Source organism: Lissotriton helveticus, chromosome 7 (genome assembly GCF_964261635.1).
Source record: "Lissotriton helveticus chromosome 7, aLisHel1.1, whole genome shotgun sequence".
In the NCBI taxonomy this organism is placed as follows: domain Eukaryota; kingdom Metazoa; phylum Chordata; class Amphibia; order Caudata; family Salamandridae; genus Lissotriton; species Lissotriton helveticus.
The window spans coordinates 1,422,116,548-1,422,143,193 of NC_136068.1; the positions used below are offsets into that span (position 1 = coordinate 1,422,116,548).

The following is a 26,646-nucleotide window of genomic DNA, read 5'->3' on the forward strand; positions in this document are numbered from 1 at the left end:
TATCAAGCACGCACTTGTGTTCCTTCCAGTCCAGCCCCCTACGCACAAGGACAGCCACCCCCCGAGCATAATTAGAATAAATGGCGGAGTGCACCTGTGACCATTTAGAATGCCTCAGTCTCGGCGACGGAGTTGCGTTTATGTGAGTTTCCTGCAAGAAACATATATCCCCATTGTGTCTGGCCAGCATACCGTGCATCAACCTAGCTTTTTTGTAGTCCCCAAGGCCTCGGATGTTCCAGGTCCACAACTTAACCCCCCCCATGACAGCAACTCAGTCAAAGTATCTGGACTCCCACCACCCGCACCCCAACCGACTCCAGAAAGCCCGGCCACCACACACTCAACAGCTCTCTGCGTAATGCATAGACAAAATTACCTTCCATTTCGCACCAGTTCAAAACAAGAAACCAAACACCCAACCACCCCCTCCACCCCCCACCCACGCCAACCCCCCAATCAGGTTGCGATATAACCCTTTGCGTGCTAAGACCAGCACTACAGTTAAAGAGAAACAAGAACAACGGGATGTACCCCATGGGGGCGAGGTGCTCCCGGCTTACACCCCCGAATACTCGGGGTGGCTGCACAGTCAAGGATCTTTACAGCATTCGAGAGGTAGCCTGTCTCTTGAAGGTGCTATAAACAGAACACTATAGGAGAGATCAGCGACACAGACCTGGGCCTCCACTCAACGTCCAGTTCATCCCCCAGGCAGGGCAGACAGGCCAGGCCACTGGCAGCGAAGTCCTCCGGCACCCCACGCACGTGAAAACAGCCAGGGTCGCCCATATAGGCAACAAAGAAGGTGGCTGTCCGGCCAGCTAAGGTCGATGTAGTCAATCATTGTCGCTCATCTGGTCCGTGCCCTCCTCCAGTCTGGGCGACTTGCGGCGAGCACTAGGGCCACAAACGTGCTTGGCGAACTTCAGAGCTGATTTTGCGTCTGTGAAGAAGTGTGCGGCCTGCTCGTGTACAACTTTCAACTTGGCCGGGTATAATAGGGAGTACGGAACTCCGGCTTGCATCAGTAGTTTCTTGGCCGGCATAAATTCCTTCCTGGCCGCCTGGACAAGAGGAGTAAAGTCAGGATAGAATGAGAGATGGTTTCCTTTGTGGGTGATCTTGCCCTTCTCCCGGGCCAGCCTCAGAATGCGGTCCCGATCCTGATAATTGAGCAGTTTGGCAAGAATGGGCCGAGGATGGGCGCCCGTCGGTGGTTTCTTGCCCAGGGACCTATGTGCCCTCTCAACCGTGAACACCTGGGAGAGGTCGGGGTCAAACAGCTCGTGTAGGAGATCAGTGACAAATACCTCCATCCTCCCAGTGTTGTCCGTCTCCGGAATGCCAGTGATCCGAATGTTGGATCTGCGGGACCGAGCTTCCAAATCATCTGTCTTAGCGCGCATGTATTCCAGTTCTCGCTCAATGTTAGTGATATGTTGTTTAGTCTGCTGTTGGAATTCGCTGCATTCCGTTTGCCTGTTCTCAAGGCAGTCTAATCGTGTCTCATGCATATCCACCTTGGATTTCACCGTCTCAAGCTGCGCGGACATTGCATCCAATTTCGAGTCAATGCTCTTGAGGCTAGACCGTACCTCCATTATCAAGGCGCCAAAATCAATGTCAGGCGTAGGACTAGTGGAGGGGGGCGTCGCGGCCTCCTGATCCGCCTGAGACTGTTTGGCCTTTTGTTTTTGCTCAAAAGTGAGCTTGGGTTGCCTCGCATCTCTATTGCCTCCCATCATGGAGTCGTGGATCGGCCTCCTCGTTCGGCGCGCTTGGTCACCCTCCCCCGCGCGCCGCAAAGCTCGCCACCAAGGCCAGCCCGGACCAAAGCAAGTTTTCACCAAGGGAATCCGGGGGGGGGTGCGCTGATCTGCAGTTCCAGTGAACTCAAGCGGTCTGTCCCAGGGAATAATGCAGCTCACGCCTGCGCCGCTCGGGACAGGGGCAGATGGTAAATCCCACACCGAGAGTCACAAGCAAATCCTGATGTACGCACCAGGGGCGCGACGCCTCCGTACGTGGCCAGCAAGGCTCAGCTTTGCAGGGATCCCCCAGGCAGGACCTGGTCTCTCCTCGATTCCGCCAAATGTCCGGGCGGCAGCTCCCCACACCGCACCGCTTCACCAAGATGGCGGACTCACCTCCAGATCAGCGCCGACCCGCTGTAGGAGGCACTCCCCAAGTCCGAATTTGCTTCCACGCACTATGTAGGGCACAGATTTCGCCTCCTCAGCTCAGCGATCCACGGCGGAGCTCCAGCCAGTGACGCAGGGGCTCGTGCAGTGTGCCACTAATCCAGCCGTGCAGGCCTCAGAATCCTCGGTGTCCGGTCAGCAGCAGCCGCCGCCTCGGGCTCCGCAGCGGCGGGCGGGTTCGGGCAGGCAGGTCCTCAGCGCTAGATCTCTTGCGCCAGGCGCCCGTTTCCTCCAGGATTGCGATCGAGTGTGCCCCCGATCTTGTAACGCTCATACACCCGTAAGGCAGGGTCTCTCGGTAGCGTTAGGCAGGATTATTGCAGGAATGTCAGTGTGCAGCCGGCGGAGCTCGCTCACAGAGCGGCCATTTCGCAGCTCGGTTAGCCACGCCCCCCAAGTTTTTAATGCTTTACGAAACAGCGCAAGGGAGGGTTGCCCTGCAAGTTCAGGGGGAAGCAAGTTCCATAGCCTGGGTGCCAACGTTGAAAAAGCTCTACCTCCCCATGTCGCTTTTGTGAATCTAAGAACCACGAGAAGATTTTTATTGGATGATTGGAGAACTCTACTGGGGGAGTAGGAGTGGAGGAGGGACCTGATACCCTCTGGGCCAGTGCCGTACAAAGCCCCATGAGCGAGACAAAGGATCTTGAAAGAGATCCTGGACTGGATGGGCAGCCAGTGCAGGGTTCTTCTGGCCATCTTAGCCGCCGCATTCTGGACTATCTGCAAGCGATGGATAAGGCTCTTATTAATACCCACATACAGTGCATTGCAGTAGTCCAGTCTTGAGGAGACTAGTGCCACAGTGGCTTGCTTCCGAGCATCGGGGGAGAGATAGTGAGCAATCTTTCTGAGGACCATGATGATACCGCAGCAGGTGTAAACAGTCCTTCTGACCTGACGGTCAAAAGAAAGCGAGGTATCTATCAGTACTCCTAAGATCTTAGCCGATTGACAGGGAAGGGGACAGTTCCCAAGGGAAGCTGGCCACCAGTCATTTGACCAGATGTCCTGATTGCCCCCGAAGATCAAGACTTCCGTCTTCTCCCCATTTAACTTCAGGAAATTCTGGATCATCCATTGTGATACTGCCTCCATACAGTTCCTGAAGTTCAGGGCTGAATTCCTCACAGACTGTGTGAGAGAAACCATAATTTGGGTGTTGTCAGCGTACGACAGCACCTGGAGACCAAAAGATCTCACTTGCTTAACTTCTTTGGCATTGTAGGTATCTGCAGTCACAGGAAAAGGCTTGTTTAGTATGACCTGACTTCTGTGAAGAGACATATTGATGCATTAATTGGTAGTTTAAGCCTTCCATGTAACATCAACAGACGTGTGCAGAGCAGGGTACTCTGATCCGAGTGCAGCAACAGGCGCAGAGGGTGTTGAATGGGTCTACTGTTTCCTTAGCAACGCATGCTTTGCTTTGTGGTGTGGAATAGCAGCGGGTGATGGAACCTACACATGAACTTTGTTACTATTGAGTTTTTATCCTTCTTGGCCGTCCTTGCTGCCATGGTACAGATTCAGGTGTGACTTTGGAAGCCAAAATTAAGCTTCAATAATGATATGATATGGCCTGGAATGGATCTGGAAAATTCTATTGAGCTGCTAAATTTCTGAAGATCTGACACCTCTTTACAAGTCTTTCCAAGCAGTGGATATGATTCTGATCTTTGTTGCCAAGAATGGAAAAGTGTGGACCTACATTCATCCTAATATCACCAGCAGAGTATACCTCAGTATTTTACAAAAGCAGCTGTAACCATGCCACATATCTAGTGCCATGATCATTCTCAAACACCTTGATGTGAGGATTGGTTCCCACTGCCAATGATGCAAATGGTGAGGATGAGGGTCAGCTGGATCATCTGAATATGTTGCAGAGTTTGATTTTCGATAGAAGGTCTAACAGCAACATTGTATCCTCACTATGAATTTACCTGGAGGTTAGTCTAGGGCATAATACTATTGAAGATATACTGATTTCCAGAATTACACTATTTGCAAGCCACACTAGTCCATACACTCACTCATCTGGACGCCATTAACTTACTCTACCTCTGTGTGCTTGAGCTGGCTCTGGATGTTGAGGTGTTAATTCTGTACCCCTGATGTTAACAATACCATGGTCCTCTTAACTCTAGGGGTGCAATAATGCCGGGAATTCTAGTGTTAACCCTGAGAATCACTTCAGTACTGAGGAATCAATAGTTCTGACTCCGATCCCCTGTGTAATTCCTCATTCTCCCCTGGAAATATCAGGTGCTTTGAGCATCCAAAATCACCAGGTAAAACATGAGAGGTCTTCACAAAATGTGGGCACCTCATATTTCTCCATGGCGCCAGTAACATCAGCATAGATACTGGCCTTTTTAGAAGTTATGAGCTTCTCTTGTTGAGGGCTTGAATGAACTATAAACAGTCAAAATACCGCTTGCGTTTCATGTAGTGTGAAAAAATAGATGCATGAGCCCAGTGGCTTATATTTATTTGGTCATTCCTCTATTGCTCTATTTATTGCACAAGTCTTAAAGCTGTTTTATATGCATTGTACTTTATCGGCTTAGTCTTTCCCTTTTAAGCAAAGTACATAAAATAGGAAAGCAAATGCCCATTTTAATTTGGAGCCAGAAAACACATACAGAATGATTGGGTAGGAGGTTTGGCCTGTTAGGAAGAAGTCAGAGTTGAATAACTTTACGAGTGTATCACCTAGGCCATGTGTCTATTTACGAAATAAAATTACTCTGTTCGTATTTTAATGCCCAATTCTAAATATTGTCTTACTTGAATTTATAGTGAATACATTGCTTACCTCTTTATGTGTAGGCTTTTATCTGAGAATTAATGTGCTGCAAACGTCGTTCCTCAACACATGTTTGTTGAAATTAAGCTTTCATTATTGCCCACTTTTTCCTAGTAGCCTGTATCATGGAAGTCTTTGGCGCTGACTGTTGCTCTTGGAGGGGCTTTGATGGCTGGCATGAAATACATGAAAAAGGAAAAAGAGGAAAGTATGTACAAATATCTTACTGTTACGAATGTCTGACTTTCTAAAATTTACTTGCATTGTTTTTTTTTTATTCCTGTGGAATTGCAATTTTGGGAAAACAATGTTTTCATTCAAACGTGTCAAAAATGGCCCTAAAATATATGGCGGTGATAGAACATATCCCAAGGCACTTGTGTTCATTAACATGATATTATTTTCATGAATCTTCTCATTCAACTTGCAGCACCATCTGTCTTAGACAAAACCTTCATCTTAGTGAATATATTCCCTTAAGAAGTTCTTGTTGCCTTTATTAGCATCCATCTGTGAGTTTATATTTTTTGCAAGTAGTTTAAATGGGAAACCCCACACCTAGTTAGTCAAGATCGGAATTGTAACAAGCATTTGCAATGCAATAGGTCTCACATGTACGAGGGTTAGAACTATTGGCATTGTAATTTTTTTAACTTGTGTGTTGTGGAGTGGATGTATGTGGTGTGTAGTGGAATTATGTGGTATGATGTGCAGTGGAATTATATGGATAGTAATTATGTGGTATTTAGTGTATAGGAATTATGTGTAGTAGGACTGTGTGTTACGGAGAGTAATTATGTGGTATGGTATTGTTTTGTGGAGTGTTATGTAGTGGAGTTTGAGACCAGAAGATTGGAAGGAATAAATAAAGAAATGGGTGGGTTCCGTCATTTGGGGCCTGCACCCTTTTGTTCCCCCGCCCCTTGACCACATTCACAGATGGACTATCACTGTGAAAGGAAGAAACAACGAGAATGAATTTGTTATGAATGACTTTAGGGGCAGGCTTTCCTCATCCCTAAGGATAGCTGACCTTAGCATGATATAACGTAGCAGAAGCATTTCTTTATTTATTCCTTCCAATCTTCTTGTCTTTTCACACAAGCACCAATCTTTGCACTTTTCCACACACTGCTTTGCAGTAACCCCATTTCTCCACATTTCAAGTGAGAATTCTTGTTCTGAAGTAAATATGAATAAATTGCCATTAAGTTGACTTATTGTGCTTTTTGGTAGAACCATATCAGTGGGTACTGGTTTAACTGTGTATATATTTGGCTTGTCTTTTCTCTCCCCCTTTTCTTGCAGGATTTCATCGCACATGAATATTTAATGCTTTTTTCATTTATTGTTACAATTATTTTGTCTAGGACCATTTTGTCTCCTGTACCAATTGATACCCAGGCCCTTCGACTTGTTCTGGGTCACCCCATTTATATAAATGGTACTGTACTCACTGAGGCACCCATAGACGTGTACACTGTCCTGTTTTGAGAGCCTTTCTAATGAAAGTAGACAGTACTAAAATGGTAGCTGGACTAGTAGCCCCTTTCAACAAATACACACCGTAGACAGGAATTAAATGATGCTCAGTTGCCAAGTCTAATCTTAGATCAAAGTAAAGTTATTAGCATCACTTCTTAGAGGCACTTTTAATTATCAGGTTTCCGGCCCATGACCCTGACCTTTTTGAATGCAAGCTGTAGAATACTGCTGTGTGTGTTGCTTTGCAACCATTTACCCATTTTTCTTTTACTCCTCCCTGATCTTTCGTTGCCTCTTGCGTCCCCACCAGTTTTCCAGTGCCCTGGCAACCCCTCCTCATTCCTGTGTAGCTTTTAGTATCCACACCTCACCCACTATGCTTGTTGCTTTCTTCCTCCACTTATACTGTTGTTCTCCCACTCCTCGCCACGATTGGATTGTTTTTATCCTCTTCTACCCGTTCCTCCATTGATCTGCCATAGCTCCCTGCTCTTCCATTGTTAACTTTCTATTTCTTTTTTATTTTTCTTCCCAAAAATGACATATATATATATATATATATATATATATATATATATATATATATATATATATATATATATATATATATATATACACACAGCTATTTTTTGCAGTGTTCCAGCAGTTGCACACTGCAACTCGCTCCTTCATTGTTGCACTACTGCGCTTCGATTGAGTAATTAAATATACAGTTTCAAAATTACCATCTTAGAACAGTAAAGTAAACTTACAAAAAAGCCAAAATATCTGCTGGTAAATTATGACAAGTGCACATGCATTGTGACATTACAATGCATACATGTGCAATGGCGGCTGTCTTGAAATACTATTTCTTTCATAAAACCTGTTTCCAAATGGCCGTCCATGCGCATGCGTGTGTAATGACACGCTGATGACTACCTTGAAATTGATTCTTCTCATTAAGGCGAAACATTCCAAGACTGCCACCGGTGCATCCACATGCGACAATTCACATTTTTGTTATGTATGTTTTTTCTCTGTTTTTATAAAACAATCATTCGTAAAGCCAATAGCTTAACCCTTGCATTTTAAAAACAAGGCATGTTGACTTGTCTTGCCATTACTTGCTTCTAACGCTTTTTGGGGTACTCTGCAGTTTTGTTGTGGCTGATCTCGAATTATCCGAGTACTACATATAGTGCCCATAGTTTTTCGATTTTCATTGACTGCACTCTGAGTTTCCAAACTTAGGTCAAGCAAAAGAGGACCATTCTTAACAGTATTCTGTTCTTTATTAACAGATATTTGGTCTTGGCCTCGCTGAGGCTAAGCTAGTTGTTCACACATGTCTGGATTTTCACAGATAGTGCAAGAAATACTTGCAGTCCTTTATCTGAACTTGTGATAATGCTAGCTGTCTGTGTATCAAGAATTAAAATATTCAATCAGAAAACCATTTATTTGAAAAACGAAATCAAATTGATGCAAACCAAAAAAATATATCTTATTGAAATTTGGATAATCAAATGAAAGGTCGGGCTAGGTTTAGGTTTTGAAAACCTGGGTACGTTAAGTTTTAGATTTTAGGCAAAGGTTGTGGTCAAAGAGATATTTGAATAGCTTTTTATTTGTATTTTCCTGAAAAAATAAAACTAATTCCACATAACTGTACAGGTAATAAACGTCAAGCTTAAAGTAAATACATATGTTCAATGTAGTATTTGTCACATAACTGGGATATAGTATGCTGCAGTGATAAGGAAATCTAGGTTATAGCGTAGCTTATACAAGATATATATATATTCTAACATAAATAACTCCATTCTCAACTGCTACCAACAACAAGTATTTGCAATTTAATGGTCTCGGCATTGTTAAAGTTAGAGCTATTGGCATTGATCATGCCATTATTTTTATTTTTATTTATGTTTTTGTTTTTGAAACAACACACACAGAGAGCCCCACACACACTGAGAGCCCCACAAACACTGAGAGCCCCACACAGACTGAGAGCCCCACAAACACTGAGAGCCCCACACACACAGAGAGCCCCCCACACACAGAGAGCCCCCCACACACACAGAGAGCCCCCCACACACACAGAGCCCCCCCCACACACAGGGCCCCCCACACACACAGAGCCCCCCACACACACAGAGCCCCCCACACACACACAGAGCCCCACACACACAGACAGAGCCACACACACACACACACAGAGCCCCACACACACACACACAGAGCCCCACACACACAGACACACAGAGACCCACACACACAGAGTCCCCCCACACACACACAGAGTCCCCCCACACACACACAGAGCCCCCCCACACACACAGAGCCCCACACACACACAGAGCCCCCCACACACACAGAGCCCCCCCCACACACACAGAGCCCCCACACACACAGTCCCCCCCACACACAGTCCCCCCACACACACAGAGCCCCCCACACACACAGAGCCCCCCACACACACAGAGCCCCCCACACACACAGAGCCCCCCACACACACAGAGCCACACCCACACACACCCACAGAGAGCCCCCCACACACACAGAGCACCCCACACACACAGAGCCCCACACACACAGAGCCCCACACACACACACAGAGCCCCACACACACACAGAGCCCCACACACACACAGAGCCCCCCCACTCACACAGAGCCCCCCCCACTCACACAGAGCCCCCCCCACACACACAGAGCCCCCCCCACACACACAGAGCCCCCCACACACACACACAGAGCCCCCCACACACACAGAGCCCCACACACACACAGAGCCCACACACACACACAGCGCCCCACACACACACACAGAGCCCCCCCCACACACACAGAGCCCCCCCACACACACAGAGCCACACACACAAACACACACACACACACAGAGCCCCACACACAGACACAGAGAGCCCAATCTGTGAAGAGTCGAACTCTCTTTGGAGACCATTAAGTATCTGCATTTTTCATGGGTACTTACTGCTTCAAAAAAGTATGTAAAATCTACACCTTTAGACAAACCATTTGAAACATGTCATCGCTGTAAACTACTATTTGGTCTCACTTTCTCATAATTTCCCCAGGAAGTCCTTGACCTTGCAAACTCCAATTTGAGCTGGTATTTTCGCCCGACCAGTATGAAATTTCATGACGTACCACAGATAGGCACACCATTGTCACTTGAAGATGAAAACATTGGCAAAGCCAATGGGTATGGATTTTTGTTATGGGAAGTCTTTGGTAATAGTTGGGTGACTCATTGCTGAATAGAATCCATTAGCAGAGTTAGTCTTCACCCTCAAAGACCAGTGTTATGGAAAGAAGTAAGAAGATTAGGGTTGCATTGTAAATGATGAATCTAAAACGCAAACAGAATAACAAATTAGCATTGCTGATACTTTGACTAAAAGCCGGTATATCTGTTGCACCTTTAAAAAGCCTTCCTGTGCGCTTGACTTTACCTCTGAACAAAACAAGCTATAAATTCAACAAAGTATTTTCAGACCTCCAAAGTGAAATTATAATAATTCTTTACAACCGTGTACAGCATCCAAACTGCACGCACTTACAAACAAAAAAAAATCCATAAACCAGTAATTTCACATTTATCAAGCAAAGTAATCTATGCTATATAAAACCACAAATACATAAAGTAAACATGTAAAAGACAAAACTCTCAGTCTCAGTTACAAGCGACTTGACACATCTGGAGTCCAGCAAGAGTGAAGTGTCACGTGATCAAAACGGAAACAGTAAAGGGACACTGCAAGCATCCTCAAAATGCCTGTCCTTAACAGACAGATCATCCGCGCACTGGCAAGCAATGAAAACCATCAAAAAAGCTAATAGCTGAGGGGCTGATGCAAAGCACACTCTCTTTGTACTTTACTTTTTTTACATCTTTGTAAAGCATTGATAGCATGAAGGCTGCGAAAACAGAGCTGTCTGTAGACACCTAATGGACCTGAGACTGCCTACGTTACCTGATTTTGCACTGGCCCACGAGCGTGGCATCGATGGCGCCCCAGAGAAGTTGGAGCTGCTGCTACTATCTAGAGATGCATCTTCCTACACATCTGGGTCCCAGCATACAGCTGTGTGCTGCATTTGTAATGAGAGAAAAGTGTCTGCCTTGTTCGCACATTCAAGCGATCTGAAAAGCAAATGCTGGTGCAGCAAGAGGCAGCCGGGGAATGTCAGAGTGACACAGAAAGGCGTCAAGCTGCAGGCGCGAGGCTCCTGTCCACCGACGATAAAAGCTGAACCGCTGACGCCTTCTCCGTCCCCGCTTCTCGACGCCTAATCTCTCGGCCATTACAGCTCCCAATTATCCACGAAAAGGACTTTCTTGATGCGTTTTCTTGCTTGATCCTTTTTCCTTGCGGAGCCTGAATTATCAGCGGCGCCCTTTAGGTACCTGGAGATTTCAGACGCTCGAAGTGCGCAATACAAAAGCTCTTGGCGTTACATATGTCAAGTATGACCTGATATCCGAGGCGAAGACCTAGGCTGTGGAAGAAATACTACAATTAGGGACATACATGGACCTACACGAAACACAAGACGTAGGTATACAATGAGGATGGGTGCCCTTTACATAGGTGAAATGGAAAAAATATGGCGCTGCAGGGCAGAACAGAGGTGCACGTCTGGGTAGGAAGGGCAAAGCGACGAAAACAAGAAAAACGAGCCAGAGTCTGCTCACGCTGCCTGCATGCGCCAGTCGGCCCTCTGATTGGTTAATAAGGAACCCCAATCAGAGAGCCGACTTGAGCGTCCAGGCAGCGTGATGAGGGGCGTGCTTTGTTACGATGACATCAGGGAGAGAAAGAACACGAAAAACACCCCCCCGAATCCCATCTTGAACTGAGTGATGCCCCTCTCCTCCAATGGCTGGTCTCCGTTTAGGAAGCCAGCCAATGGAGAAGAGGGGCGGGTTCAAGCCCCCAATACTGTAAACATAAAATCTCGGCTGCGCGACCCTGCTGCGCAGTGTACGCTAGTCCGAGACCTAAAAAGGGGTCGAAGCTGAATGTAGGTGAGCACACAAGGAAAATAGAAAGGGGATAGAAAAACAAGCATTGGCAAAGCCAGCCGGTCTTTTCTATAACAGCTGTTTGCTTGGCAATGATTAGTAGTCATGCTATAGTTTGAGGGACTGGGGAAACAAGCTGACAACAGTGCAGGGGGGAGGGTCTGAGAAAGCAAGCTGACATCGAAGGGCGGGAGGGAGTGGGGGAACAAGCTGGCAACAGAGAGCAAGGAGGGTTTGGTAGCAAGCTGACAACATAGGGTGCGGGAGGCGATGGTGGAAGCAAGAGGACAACGGAGGACGGGAGGGATGGGAGAGCAAGCTTATAGCAAAGGGCGGGGGCAGCAAGCTGAAACAAAGAGTGGATGGGAGGGGCTGGGGAAGAAAGGTGATTGCATAAGGCTGACAAGGTGTGTGGGAGAGGCTGGGACAGCAAACTGACAAGGGGTGTTCGGATTCAAGAACAGTAAGGGAACGAAGACGAGAGAAAGCAAGATGGAAACTGAGGTAGGGTGAGAAAGTACACAATGGAGAAAGCTGGAAAACACTTGTACTCTCATATAGTGCTTAAACAAAAAGAAAATGTAGTCCTTAAAAATGAGCAGTTAAAGGGCACAACGAATGCGTCCATGCACCAGGGGAGGTACAAACACAAGAAAGGGAAGGAAAGCCAACAGAAGGTCACAAATAAGAAGCAAACAAATGATAGAGACAATTAAGCCAACCAATGGTAAGCGATGGGCGAGCTCTAAGCCCACTATAAACTGACGAAATATCTTGCAACATTCTGCGTATGCAGTGTCTTAAGGGAGACCTAAAAAACACACCCGCAAAACATTGTCTGTGCATTGTCTTGACATCATTGTCACGTACCAAGCATCACTGCATATATCCTAATGCAGCGTATCCCTGTCACACATTGTTTGTACCCCCGGTGGTATTTCTACAGTAAACAAAACCTCTTTGGATAGTTAAATGATTTCCCAAACATACATCAATTTTACTCTTTGTTTAAATTAATCCATACAATTTAAATTTTTAAATCGTCATATAACAGTATTAAAAGAGAACCTGTGGGTTGGTACGGTAGTACAATCCTATTTGGTCCTAACTCTACATTTCAAGCAGACCCTTGCCTTTCATCATTAAAGTGACTGTACCATTTGCTATGCAAATATGTAAAACGCAAGCAACATACAGTCAAACTAGTATAGAAAATGTAATCTAAAAAGCTTATTGAAAATCTTTTGGTGGGGCATATTTGTCACAGAAAACAAACATATGATTTGTAGGTTGCATCTCAGAATCGAGCAGCTATATAAAGTGTTGTCAGTACTGGTACTGATCAAATGAGTCCATCAATTTAGGCAACCACAAGATCTGTCTAACTGTCTTCAGGTAAATCAGGTTATTCCTATAATGTCCACAGCACTGAGAGGATTGTGAATCACTCCCGAGTACGCGCTGATAGGTAAGAATGCAGTAAAAACAGGCATCGTAAGTACAAGGTAGAGCGTTATCTCTGTCACCCTATTTAAAAAACGACCTATTGTGCACTTATTCAGTCACTCTTACAGTGTTCAGGTTTGTGGTTCTACTTGGTGTGCCTGTGAGCTTTTTCCTGTTTGAACGTGGATAACGTGATAACATATTTTATTTTCGCTTCCTACATCGGTCATTGTGATCCAGTTCAAAGCAGTTCTTGTTATTTGCGGGATGACGTCCTCATCAGGAAATGCCCTGCGTGGAATTAAAACCAGTTACATACTGGCAGCTGGTCATCAATATATGGGACCTGTCTTGCTGAAAAATCTATCCCCAGGTGGAATAGCCTTTCCACCGCACCTGCGACGTTAGTCATACCTGTAAAAGACAGCACGAATGGTAGGCATGCAGGACAGTTAAGAACCACTGGTAGATTATAGTCCGGGCCACTGAAATTATGCGATTGGGCGTCTGCAGCGATTTTCGCATAGTTATAGATTTGCCACGTAATCCATCATCTGCTGCATAATCTGTGAATTTAACAGATTTTTTTTTTGTTTCTAGCTCAAACGGTTCAAAAGTTACTAAAAACACAGAGGCATGTGTTGCCTCGCAATGAAAAGAAGGTCTTTTGCCTGGTCACCTTAACGGCCGCACTGCCCCATTCCCGGAACGGTATTATACCCGTGTACATGTATAACTACACACAGCCAATAGACATTGTTTTTTTGGTGGTTGTTGGCCGCAGTTTTATTACTCATGACATACGCCATATTTGTACAACTCCCCTGGGTACCTGCTCAGGCTGGGGTCATAAATCCTTATCATACATTATCATAATTGGTTATCGATCAGTGTCATTCGGATGTCATAAATCGTGGGTCATAAATCATCGGGTATCATAAATCATTTTGTCACAACTCGGTCATCATCTTGTTGTCATAAATCGCTCTGCCTGATCGTCGTAAATCTCTCGCAATAAATCATGGTCATAAATCATCGGGCTATCATAAATCATTTGGTCACAAATCTGTCATCATTTATTTTGTTATCACAAATCATTCTGCATGGACATCATAAATTATCAGCCATAAATCATCGGCTGACCATAAATCACTGGTTTGTCATTTGCTCATTGGCATATCCTAGGGTCGTGAATCACCCTGACAGCTTGTAGATTGTTCTTTGTTGTTTTTCACGCCCCTTTGCGTGTGGGAGGTAGCCTTTTCCTGGAGCCAGGCCCAATTCGCTACTTGCTAATCTCTCCTGCGCCCTGCCGTCTGCCGGGGCAGGGCTGCGAGTGCCGTCTCCGTTTGCTACCCCGATTTTTCGTCAGGCGTACTCACCCAGCCGTGAGCCAACCGAGAGTGAGTGGCCCTCCTTCCCCACACCGCCCTGTCGGTGTGTCTCCATAACCAAACCAATAACCTTTTCTTTCCGCCCATTTCGGTTGGATTTGCCCTCTCTTTGGGGTCTCCTGGCTTGCGGTTAGTCTCTTCCTGGAGTAAGGCCTCAGCTTGCTACCATGTTGGACTCTTTTGTGCCCTGCCGACTGGCGGGGACTGGGCCGCGAGTGCCGTCTCCATTTCCTACCCCTTCTTGTTAGACCGCTTCACTCAGCCGTGAGGCATCCAAAAGTGAGTGGTCTTCCTTCCACACACTGCTCAGTGTGTCTCCAATGCCACTTGTTGCACCCTTAGTTCTTTTCGTCCCTGTCAGCACTGTGAAGCTGCTGTTGTAGGTGTGGGTGGGTGGGACTCGAAATTTGTTGGTGCCGCTCCCCCAGCTCCCTGATGAAAAAGGTGAGCTGCCCAGGGGGAGCGCACCTTATATCCTCCTTCCCCCCTTCCCTTTGTTCTTGGGGAGAGGGAGGGCCTCGGGTACTCTTCGCCGCGCGGCCCTTCCTGGGGGTGCTAACCAGCGCCAACTGGTTTCGTTCCTTGTGGGCCTCTGCGGCCGTTAAGGCGCCGGCCCTTGAAGCCCCCTTTGGGGGCTGGCCTCTGCTATAATGGTCGCACTGCCCCATTCCCGGAACTGTACTATACCCGTGTACATGTATAACTACACACAGCCAACAGACATTGTTTTTGTGGTGGTTGTTGGCCGCAGTTTTATTACTCATGACATACGCCATATTTGTACAGCTCCCCTGGGTACCTTCTCAGGCCTGGGTTATAAATCATTATCATACATTATCATAATTGGTTATCAATCAGTGTCATTCGGACGTCATAAATCATGGGTCATAAATCATCGGGTATCATAAATTATTTTGTCACAGCTCAGTCATCATCTTGTTGTCATAAATCGCTCTGCCTGATCATCGTAAATCTGTCCCCATAAATCATGGTCATAAATCATCGGGCTATCATAAATCATTTGGTCACAAATCTGTCATCATTTTGTTATCCCAAATCATTCTGCATGGGCATCATAAATCATCAGCCATAAATCATCGGCTGACCATAAATCACTGGTTTGTCATTTGCTCATTGGCATATCCTAGGGTCGTAAATCACCCTGACAGCTTGTAGATTGTTCTTTGTTGTTTTCCACGCCCCTTTGCGTGTGGGGGGGGTAGCCTTTTCCCGGAGCCCGGCCCAACTCGCTACCTTGCTAGTCTCTCCTGCGCCCTGCTGTCTGCCGGGGCTGGGCTGCGAGTGCCGTCTTCGTTTGCTACCCCGATTTTTCGTCAGGCGTACTCACCCAGTCGTGAGGCATCCGAGAGTGAGTGGCCCTCCTTCTCCACACCGCCCTGTCGGTGTGTCTCCATAATCAAACCAATAACCCTTTGTTTCCGCCACGCCGCCAGGGAGGCTTCTGTCTTCCTGCGGCTCCCCCTACCTTGTGTCGTCTCTTTGCGCCTCCGCTGCTCTGCTGTTGTACCCTTTGAGCTCCAGGACACCCACCTCTTGCTGTGTCGTCCGGGAGGCTGACATCCGGTAAGGTCTGACGGCAATCTTCCCCCAGCCGCCATGATGTGCTCTGCTCCGTCCTTGTCATTCTAGCATGCCATGCTTGTGTCCTGCTCGGAGTCTTACGGCATGGTCTCCTCCCGCCATGGGTCATCCATGCATTCAAAACAAAATTGGGAGATAGTCAGATACCACTCGTGGAGGCATGGCGCAACATACATTGTTTAATTACTCCTACTTTGTCCCTGTCCTGGCAGGCTCCTCCGATAAGTACCGGTCTGCTCCTGTCTGGGAGGCTACTTGTCTAGCCCGCTTAGTATCACATTATCCCCGACACATTCTTTTGCCACCTAACTTGTGCATTTTGTTGTGGTACTTTCGCATTGGCCATTTTTCTGTACATCCCATCCACTGTACTATCAATCTCTTACTGTGAGGGGATGAATTTCTGAGTTGGCCCCACCGGGAGGCACGAGGACCTAACCTTCGTGCCGCTATGGGCTCTTCTGTGCGGTATGCTGGAGCTTGAGGGCGTGCCCGAGCCCCGTGCTTGCCCCACCGCCAGTGCAGGTGGGGTTGTGTAACTACCGCCTGAGTTTGAATTTCTTTCACCCCTGTTGGAGCCATATCGCCCTATACTGTTAATGCAGTCCCTCCGCTACAGGACTCCAATGTACTGCATTTTTCATCTTGCTGTGTCCCCTTACTATGTTTAGCACACACCATCCGCCACACCGAGGGCTGGTCGCCCTGGGGCCAGTTCGGGACATCTGCCTTCTTGTTACTACCGGTCTTGGAAACTGCTCTAGATTGTCTTATTACCTTTTATACTATCGTGTTGGACTCTTTTGTATACATGCCAGCCCGCTGAGCTGTACAAGTGTCTTATTTTCCTGAGTTGACACAACCCGGGTCACAGGGATTATAATCCCGCCTGTTTGTGGGGTGCATGTCCGCCCCCATCTGGCTCTGGGTCACCGGAGTTTGCTGTCGCCCAACTCCAAGATGCTGATTCAGTATCAGCCTGCCTAAACTTCCTGCAAGTTACCTGTTCTGTGTAGCTGGCCTCCCAACCCTCAGTGCTGCATACCTTGAATAGATTGAGACCCTTCTCGCTCTGAACGCGCCTAAGCGCACTTTCTTCTGTGACTTGCAACACATGCTCTAGGACTGTGGGCTGCACGGGCTCTCTGCTGTTTTAAGGCATCACCTCTGGGGTTTCACTATTGTAATAGGGCGCTTGTGTTTAGAACTGCTCCTGAGCCGCAGGGGTACCTGCCCTTAATCATCGCTTGCTGCAATGGAATGGTGTTCCCCCACCGTTACCCATCCTCTGTGCCAATTACCTTGTGCAAGAAAATTGAACTTGTCTGCCCTTGGACACCCCTCGGTGCCCTGCTCCCCCCCCCCACGGTCTCATTCAACCGTTAGAATAGTGCGTGCAACTGCGAGGTGTGGCTATTATTCTTGTTTCCTACTAGCGGTTTGGCATTTCCTTCAACCTCCTCTCCTAATTGCGGGTCGAATAGTTTCCAGTCATAGACATTTGTGTTCCCGAGGGCAGGGACAGTCAGCGATACTTCAATAAGTTGCCGCAACTGGGGGTCTCCCCATCCAAGTACTAACCCGGCCCAACCCTGCTTAGCCTCCGAGATCGGGTGACTTCAGGGTAGAGAGGCCCTAGGCTGTACCGCTAATGAATTACTTGATTTGGCATTTATAAGCCCCTAGCCCTTTGCTTTAATGCGCTACGTGGTTGCTGGTACCTTCCTTCCCTGACTGCCTACAGAATTAGACTTGCTCTGGTGGACCCCATTGCAGCCCAATTGTTCACTTTTCCCATACCACTTTGATGCGGAGGACTGGCGGTATTGTACAGCGCCCTGACACCTTCGGGAAAATCCGTGCTATATCAAAATGCCCAAATAAATAGCAGCTCAACTCCAAGGCAGCTCGTGTTTCGGGTTTGTATATCGCAAACGCAGAGCGCTTCACCTGGGCACTAGTTGCCTTACACCAGACATATTCCTTCCCAAGAATAATACTATATATATAGAAAGTATATATATATATATATATATATATATATATATATATATATATATATATATATATATATATATATATAAATATATATATATATAATTGCACTGAATAAAATAATGACTGCTTGCACTCTACTGTGTTGTATGGCCTGTTATTGAGCGTTTCTACTTTTGGGGAAGAGGTCGTTACCTGCTTGGTGCCGTCTGTGATTCAGCGGTTCAGGATTTCATATATTTTGAAACAAGGCTCGTTACTGCCTGGGAAGTAACTGGGCATCTACGTCGTAGTGAACGTTTATGCCAACTTAGACACGAACCCTTCTAAAATTAACTACTATGTGTTTTTATAGTTTTCAAACCCAAACTCGTTTATGCCTGGAAATTACCAGGCATCTACATCTGCTATTGAGGTGCCGCCCTTTAAATGGTCAAGTACTGCGACTACACTTGCTAAGCTGCGACACAACGCTGCGTGTATGCCTCATGTAATAGCTGTCCTTCATTCCGACAGTGTCAGCTAGCGAAAATCTGTTTTTCCCCTTCTTTGCTCCTTATCCTGCAAGTATGTCTTTCATGGGTGGAGACGCTTTCCTCTAATTGCCAATACCGTAAACATATATATTTAAAGTTGTACGGTCCATTTATTATCCCCTTAATTTTATTTTTGAAACAAATTTTATTAGTTTCATATATTTATCGTACACATACACATACACATTAAGTAACATCCATCAATGTGAGCCAGTCCCTTCAGTGATCCACTCCGTGCTATCCTTCTTGTATTAATCAACACTGCTAGGGTAACATAATCTGGAGGCAGTTTATCAGTAACTTGAAACTGCTAGTCATACTTACTACAAAAAAAACCCAACTGTCAGTACTCCCCCCGTCTCCCCCTCCCCCCTCACCGGTGCGTGTCTCGCCACTACAACTTTTCATCTTGTGCCAGATATCAGTTATAACTGACCTTATCTCTCTGAATACCTGTTCTCGCTCGGGCGCACCCTACTACTTCGTTGATCCATTTCCTACTCTTCATCCATCTGATAGTCCCGTAGTGCCTGTAGTAGTGCTTCCCATGCTGTCGCTGTCTCTAGTGCTTTTTCGTTATTAAGCCGTCTTGCTTGCTGGTATCTAATTGTGCTCTCGCTACCCGCCCACTTTAAAAGCTCAGCCTTCCATCTCTTGCTACTAGGTCCCTCCTTCGCCGTCCAATGCCTTGTTATTTCCCTTTTTGCCAATATTAGTCCCATGTCTACAAACTTACTAGTTACCTTGGTTTTAGATGTGTGAGGGAACCAGTGCAAAACACTTGTGGCCATGTCAAAGGTCAGCTGCCGCTTCGTAGTGGTGTTTAAAATATCACCTACCTCCTCCCAATAATTTCCAATAACGGGGCAGGACCATATCATGTGCTCCAATTCTACTCCTGTCCTCGCACATCGATGGCACGCTGCCTCTTCTACCTTAAAATATTTCCTGATTTTCCCTGGTGTTAAATATGCCCTATGGAGTATATAGAAATGCACCAGCTGGAATCTAGCATTCCTCATGCTCTTCCACGCTCTGCGCACCATCTGTGCCCATGCCGCCTCAGGAATAGGTTTCCCTATGTCTACTTCCCATTTTTCTCTCATGGTATCTAACGGAGCTAGCCCTTCATTTATCATTCTGGTGTAAAGGCAGGTGACCGCCTTAAAGGTCCCAGCTGCAATCATGGTGTATTGGCACGCCATTGTTGTCTTAGGTTCTGCCAGCTCTTCTCGCCAGTGCGTTTGTAACACCCTTATCAGTGCTGTATGTATAAGAAATCCTCCCCTAGTTAGATCATACCGTTCCCGTAGGACCTGAGAGGGTAGCAATACTCCATCCTCGTACAGTACTCCAATGACTTGGATCCCCGCAGTTTCCCAGTCTTGTAATGGCGTCCAATCGCCGCCATGCGGCAGCGCTGTTGCCATCCCCAGTGGGATTTCAGGCGAATAGGGGTGCAAAACTCCTGCCCTGCGCTGGGATCGATTCCAGCACAGTCTCAATGTTTTTTCTTCCATAGAGAGATCTTTAAGGTCCAACCTTTGTTGCATAACTATGAAAGACAGGATGCGGCGTGGGATTCCTCTACCTCTTTGGTGTTCGGGCCCTCTAAATTCCCTTGCTACAGCCTGCGTTAGTATTTGTAATTGGGCCGCCAGATAGTACAGCTCGAAATCCGGGACCGCTAGCCCCCCTCAGCCTTAGGTCTAATTAACGTTGCCTGTGCCACTCTCCGTCTGCCAGAGCCCCACAGGAACCCCACTACGAGGGATTTCAGTGTTTTAAACACCGAACACGGGATCCATATCGGCAACGTTCTAAAAAAGTATAGTAACCGAGGAAGCGCTATCATTTTCAAAAGGGCTATGCGGCCCGTCACCGACAGCGGGAGAGTAGCCCAGAAGGTCATGCTACCCTTTAGTCCCCTCACATATCTTCCTATATTGCCCTCCAGCATATCAGTGGCTCTGTGGTAAACATGTACCCCTAGGTATACCAAACAAGTCGGTTCCCACCGCACTTCTCTATGCGTAATGGGCTGGATCTCTCCCTGCTTCATTGGAAATAGGCATGTTTTTGTCCAATTCACTCGCAGCCCTGATACGTCTCCGAACTCCGAAAGCAAATTCGCTGCCCCTTCCAGTGCTCTCCCTGCATTCTCGAGAAACAGCAACAGGTCATCGGCATACAACGAGATATACTGCTGGTCTCCCCTGTACCATAAGCCGTCATAGTTTTCACCCAATCTGGCCTTTGCTGCCAACGGCTCTATTGCTAGGGCGAACAGCAAGGGGGAAAGCAAGCACCCTGGTCTCGTTCCTCGTGCTACTGGGTATTGAGGCGAGATCAGCGATCTCACTCGCACCCTGGCCACGACAGATGTGTACAATACTATCGTCCACCTCACAAAGTCAGGTCCCAGGCCAAAACGTTCCATCGTCTTATATAAATATAACCATTCTAAACTATCAAAACCTTTCTCGATATCGACAGATAACACCACTGGGTGTTGCGCTCTCAGTTGTACTTCCTCCAGTATCCGCACCAACCTCCTAACATTTGTGGAAGTGTTCCTAGTCGGGATAAACCCGGCCTGGTCTTCGTGGATTAGCGCAGTCATATGCTTTAAAAGGCGGGTCGCCAAAATTCTGCTCAATATCTTATAGTCGGTGGTCAACATTGATAGCGGTCTGTAGGAGGCGGTGTTTTTCCCGTCTCGACCAGGTTTCAAGAGCTGGATCACCAAAGCCTCCCTCATGGAGGAAGGCAGTCGACCTAATTGTTTTGCTTGCTTGTATACCTCCAGGAGCCTTGGCGCTAATAAGTCCACATATTTCCCGTAGAACTCTATCGGTAAGCCGTCTACTCCTGTTGTCTTATTTCGGGCCATGTGCTTGATAGCACTCCTAACTTCCCCTATCTCTATGTCCTGGCCCAAACATTTCGCCTGTTCTTCTTCCAAGTGTAGAAGTGTTACTCCGCCCAGAAAGGAGTCAATTTCAAGATCTTCCGCCACTAACGAGCTTTAGTACAGGTCCTCATAATACTGCAAAAAACAGTGTAAAATCTAATTTTGGGTGTAAACCTCCTCCCCATCTCTATCCTCTAGGGCCAATATGGTGGAGCCTCTCTTTGCTGGATTGGCCAGCCAAGCCAGCAGTGTTCCCGCCCTGTCCCCTTCCACGTGTGTCCTCGCAGTATAAGTTTTGTAATCAAAACAGCGCAATCTCTCCACCTCCACTGCCACCTCTTCCTTCGCTGCCATAACCTCCGCTTGAGTTTCAGGACGACCAGGCCTCGCTAGTTCTGCCCTGCGCAGTCTGCCTTCAGCCCTATTCACATCTTGCAGCAGCAGCTTTCGCACCCCTACATGTTTCCCGATGCAGAGCCCCCTGACGACTACCTTAAAGGCGTCCTATTCTACCGCCCTCGTGGCGGTCGATCCAGCATTCTCATTAAAATAGTGGCTTATCTCTTTCGCTCACCTCCCTCTGAAAGATTGGGTGCTCCAGCTTCTCAGGCTGTAGTCTCCAAGTGGGGATGGTCAACACCCCGTCATCCAATGCATAGTGAATAACAGTGGATTGTGATCCGAGATGGTTCTCGTGAGGTACTCCGTATGTACTACTGTGGGTACCACCAATGGCGAACACAACACTGTGTCCAGACGGACATGCAGGTCATGCATCATCGAAAAATATGAATAGTCCCGGTCGAGTGGGTGACGCGTGCGCCATGCGTCCACTAGGTTCCACCTGCTCTGCCATTCCAACCTGCTTTTAGTCAATCTGTGTACCGGGGAATCCGCTAGTGGGGGGTGTGATCTATCCAAAGATATGTCTGCTACAGAGTTAAAATCCCCCCCCATCACCACCGAACCCGCTAAATAATGAGCTAACGATCCAGACAATCGCTCCAAGAAACGCGATTGTTCGACATTAGGCGCGTAAATGCTACAGAGCGCTATATCTCTACCACGAAGTCTGCCTTCTATGGCCACAAACCTGCTTTCCGGGTCTATTGTCTGCTTTGTCACCTGGAAAGGAACTCCAGCCCTAATCCATATCAGTGCGCCTCGTGCAAATGCTGAATATGTAGTGTTAAATATCTGCCCTCTCCACCTTCTCTGCAATGCTACACCCTCCGCCCTAGTGAGATGAGTTTCCTGGAGTAATGCTATGTGGACCCCTCTGCGAACTAGACATGAGTGAATTTTGTGGCGCCTTGTCATCGTGTGGAGCCCCCTCACATTCCAGGTAATGCATCGTAAATCAGCTGTATCCCCCATCGCTAACATGTAAGGTCTGTATCTCAAGTCGTACTCCAGAAACCGCACCGGTGAACCCCCAAACCCAAGTCCCCTCCCAACAAACCAACATGTCCACCCCCCCCAAGAACAGGTCTTAGAAGTAAAACAACTAGTCCCCACCCAAACCATTGTAATAGCTAACACGCGTCTAATCCCACCAGCAGTCGCTGAGGGCATGCCTTATGGGCAATGAGGGGGACTTTGTGCCGACGGGCCGCCGCCCAACTTCTGTACTTCACCCGCCCCGAATAAGCCCCAAATAACTAAGTACCTCATATAACCTCACCCCCCAATCGCCATCAGACCCCTCCCAAGAGCATGTAGAAAATAGTTCACGTAAAACACAGATCCTTTGGAGAATAATTATCCCCCCCTCCCCCCCCCCCCATAATCACTGCAATTTCCATGGGCTTTTCCTGATCTGTGTCTCCTAGATTCCTCATCTTCACCCAGCCGCATCCTGTTCCCCACTCCAGTTACTTTAACCTTCATCCAGTATCCCATCCGCTGTCGCTGGAGTGATCTTCGGCAGTCGTACACTATCTACTTCGGAGGTTTCCGTGTCTGAACGTTCCTTGTCCTTCTCAGAGTCAGTACCTCCCGGGGATCGTGTCTCCCGCTCACCCGACATAGCTGATAAGTCCTCCAGCACCCCTCGTTGCTCCGCCTCCGCCTGCAACACCGAGGGCCTCCTCAAGCCTCGCCGTCTCTGCCGAAGTCTCTGCGATTTTCGCTGTGGTAATCCTTCAGAGACGTTTTGCATCCTTTGGTCTTGGCCATCTTTCCCAGCTCTGTCGGATTCCAGCCAAGCACATGCATCATCTGGAGTGTCATGGAAACATGTTTTGCCATCTACTTTTATTCTTAACCTGGCCGGGAATAACAGGGAGTACTGAAGTCCCTCTTCCCTCACTTCTCTTTTGATGGCCAGGAAGGATACCCGACGTCGCTGGGTTTCAAAGGTATAGTCCAGGAACAGGTTGACCTTACTGTTCCCGACATGATATGGTCCATCCGTGCGTGCCCTCTGGAGCAGCAGGTCTCTGTCCCGAAAGTGCAGCAGTCGGGCTACCACCGGCCGTGGGGGTCGTCCCTTTGGAGGTGGCCTGGCCGGTACTCTGTGCGCTCGTTCTAGAGTATAGAAAGAAGATAGACCTTCCGGCACTACTACTGACTTCAGCCAGGTCTCAAGATATTGTACCATGTCCGGTCCCTCCGCTTTTTCCGGAAGACCCACTATAGGGATGTTGTTCCGTCGGTTCCTACCTTCGGCATCTTCGGCCAGCCTCTCCAGCACCCCAATACGATCCAAAGCATTAGACATCGCGGCCTTCAGTTCCTTCTGCGCTGGCTCGACTACCTGAATCGCTCCCTCCACCAATTTTACTCTGTCCACCAATTTGGCATGGTCCGCCCGCAGCAGTCCCAAACCTGTGGCGACCTGCGCTATGTCTTGTTGAAGAGCAGTGCGGGAGTCCGCTATCGCTGACAGGATTTTGTCGAATTGGTGTTGCAGGTTGAGGTCCTGCGGCGCCCCAGGTCCATCTAGCTCCACCTGTCCAGGGGATTCGCTGTCTTAACAACAGTTGAGCCCCGTCCTTCTTCCCCTTCAGTTTCCCCAAGGTGAGGAGCGTCAGCAGCAGTTCCAGCCACTCCTGTTCAAAGCTATGTGGCCATCATCGAGCGATCCCTCTCATCTCACTCCGAGATTGAAGAGCAGCCACGCGGCTTTCCCCCCGCTGTGCTGGCGCCAATACCCGACGTGTTTGTGCTACAACCTGCCATAGCTCCGCGAAGCCAGTCACCTCCAGAGCCTCGATTGCCTTTTCAGTCCAAGCACACTTTCAGGTTCTGTCGGCCTATAATCGCCTCAAAGATGTTTCCTCCAGGATCTGTCCATCAGAGCAAATGACCGAAGGCTCAGTTTCTCTCGGACTAAAACCGGGTCAAGCCGCTTCCCTGTTTCCTCTCAAGCAGGGTCTTTCAGTCTGTCGCTCTAGACACCACGGCCCCCGATTCCCAGCACAATCCGCCACCAACGTCTAGCACAACTTCTCTCAGCGCCCCTCTCCTGGGGAGCTACTCGCACTGCATTATCGCCGTTTTGGGCCTACCGCTGCTCCGTCCGCTTCTAAATCTGAGACCCTCCTCACGGCCCTCACAAATCACCCGCGATCTGGGCAATGGCGTTTCTCCTCCAGCCGCAACCCCCTAGTGATATCTCCTGGTGCTCACCGGACCACCATTGGCGCTTGGTTCTCCTCTTTGCCCTAGTTCGCTAATCACAGCAGTCTCGGGATCCCGCGCCCCCCTCCACATCCCGCGGACCCGGGCTTCGCCACACCCCGCTCACCGACGCTAGGCTAAGTCTCCCGCTCAGCCCGGGGGACCGGCTCCGTCTTCAGGTCCTGGCGGGAAATGCACTCTGCGCTCGGTGGTGTCGCAATCTCCTCTACCGCAGCTCTGCCCAGCTCACGGCCGCACCTCAGATGATCGTCGGCCCGACCTCCAGTCGCCCACCATATAGGCTCACTCCACTCCTCTCCTCTGTCCCCTCCCAGCGATCGGGGGTTCCCAGGTCGCCGCCGCCGGTCGTGCAGTCTCCGCTCGTAGCTCACGCTGGGAAGCGGCCGCAAACTCCGTACTCCAGAGTTTTGATTTTATCTTGTGGCCTCCATCTTGTGTTCGTCGTCGGTCTCTGCCGACCTCCAAGTAGCGGGCGAGAAACAGTCACGATTTCGCCTGCCCCAACGTCCAGCTCCCGCTCAGGCGGGCGCGACCTGTTCCCCCATCTTTTGGTGGCGTTGGGGGGCTCGATATCTTATTTTAACAGGATAATTGCGGGCTTAAGCGCAGAGCTCGTCGTTCAGACGGCTTCCCCCATCGGCTCCCAAGCCACGCCCCTCTTATCCCCTTTATGTTTAAAATAACCAATCGTATCTAACTGGTATGAGGTTCGTTTTTTTTTTCCCCCATTGCTGATTCTCACCGATGCGTTTGTACACGCAGAGGGGGAAACAGACCCAAATATCGCAGCCGTCACCTACACTTCCATTCTGGAAAGGACGTTTCAAACTCTAGTACCGTCCAGAATCCTCAAACGTAACAGAAAAAGTCCTTCGGCTCCATGGTTCACAGAACAACTTAGGCTACAACGTCAACATTGCCGCAACCTAGAGCGTAACTGGCGTAAACATTATAAAACACCAGATAAAACAATCTATAAAGCTGCACTCCTTGACTATAAGCAGAAAATAGCCAGGGAAAAAAACACCTATTACACCATCCAAATAGATCAGGCGAAATGCAGCAAGAAAAAGCTCTTCGATGTAGTGAACCACCTTGCAGAACCAGCTCACCCTCCTACTGAAATTTCACAAAGTTTATGTAACAAATTAGCTGATTATTTTTCAGATAAGGTCACTTCTATATTTAAGGACTTCACTCACAATTCAAATACTATGTCACCTATGAACACTCAACCTGAGTTGAACCCAGCTAATTTTTTGGAATTCACCCAGGTACATTCTTACCAAATTCACAAACTTATTCTGTCCACCAAATCAGGTTCTCCTCTGGACCCTTGCCATCCCTCTGTACTTCATTCCATTCCAGACACCATTGTTTCACCTCTGACTTACATCTGTAACACTATGTTCGCATCTGGCATATATCCTAATATTTGGAAAAATACCATAATAAAACCGTTACTTAAAAAGCCATCTCTTGATCCATCTGAGTCTTCCAGCTATCGTCCCATTGCTTCATTGCCTTTCCCAGCTAAGATCTTCGAATCTGTCATGAATGAACAACTATCTGACTACATTCAA

At 47.9% G+C, this 26,646-nt stretch overlaps 1 protein-coding gene across 9 annotated transcripts in view; it reads left to right on the plus strand.

Moving 5' to 3' along the window:
* Positions 1–26,646, plus strand: part of SCO1 (synthesis of cytochrome C oxidase 1) — a 394,561-nt gene that overhangs the window by 279,543 nt on the left and 88,372 nt on the right. For all 9 annotated transcript variants that reach the window (XM_078654747.1, XM_078654754.1, XM_078654755.1 and 6 more), the window contains one exon: positions 5,134–5,224. In XM_078654747.1, coding sequence (XP_078510873.1) covers positions 5,134–5,224 — 91 coding nt within the window. The remainder of the gene's footprint in view (positions 1–5,133; positions 5,225–26,646) is intronic.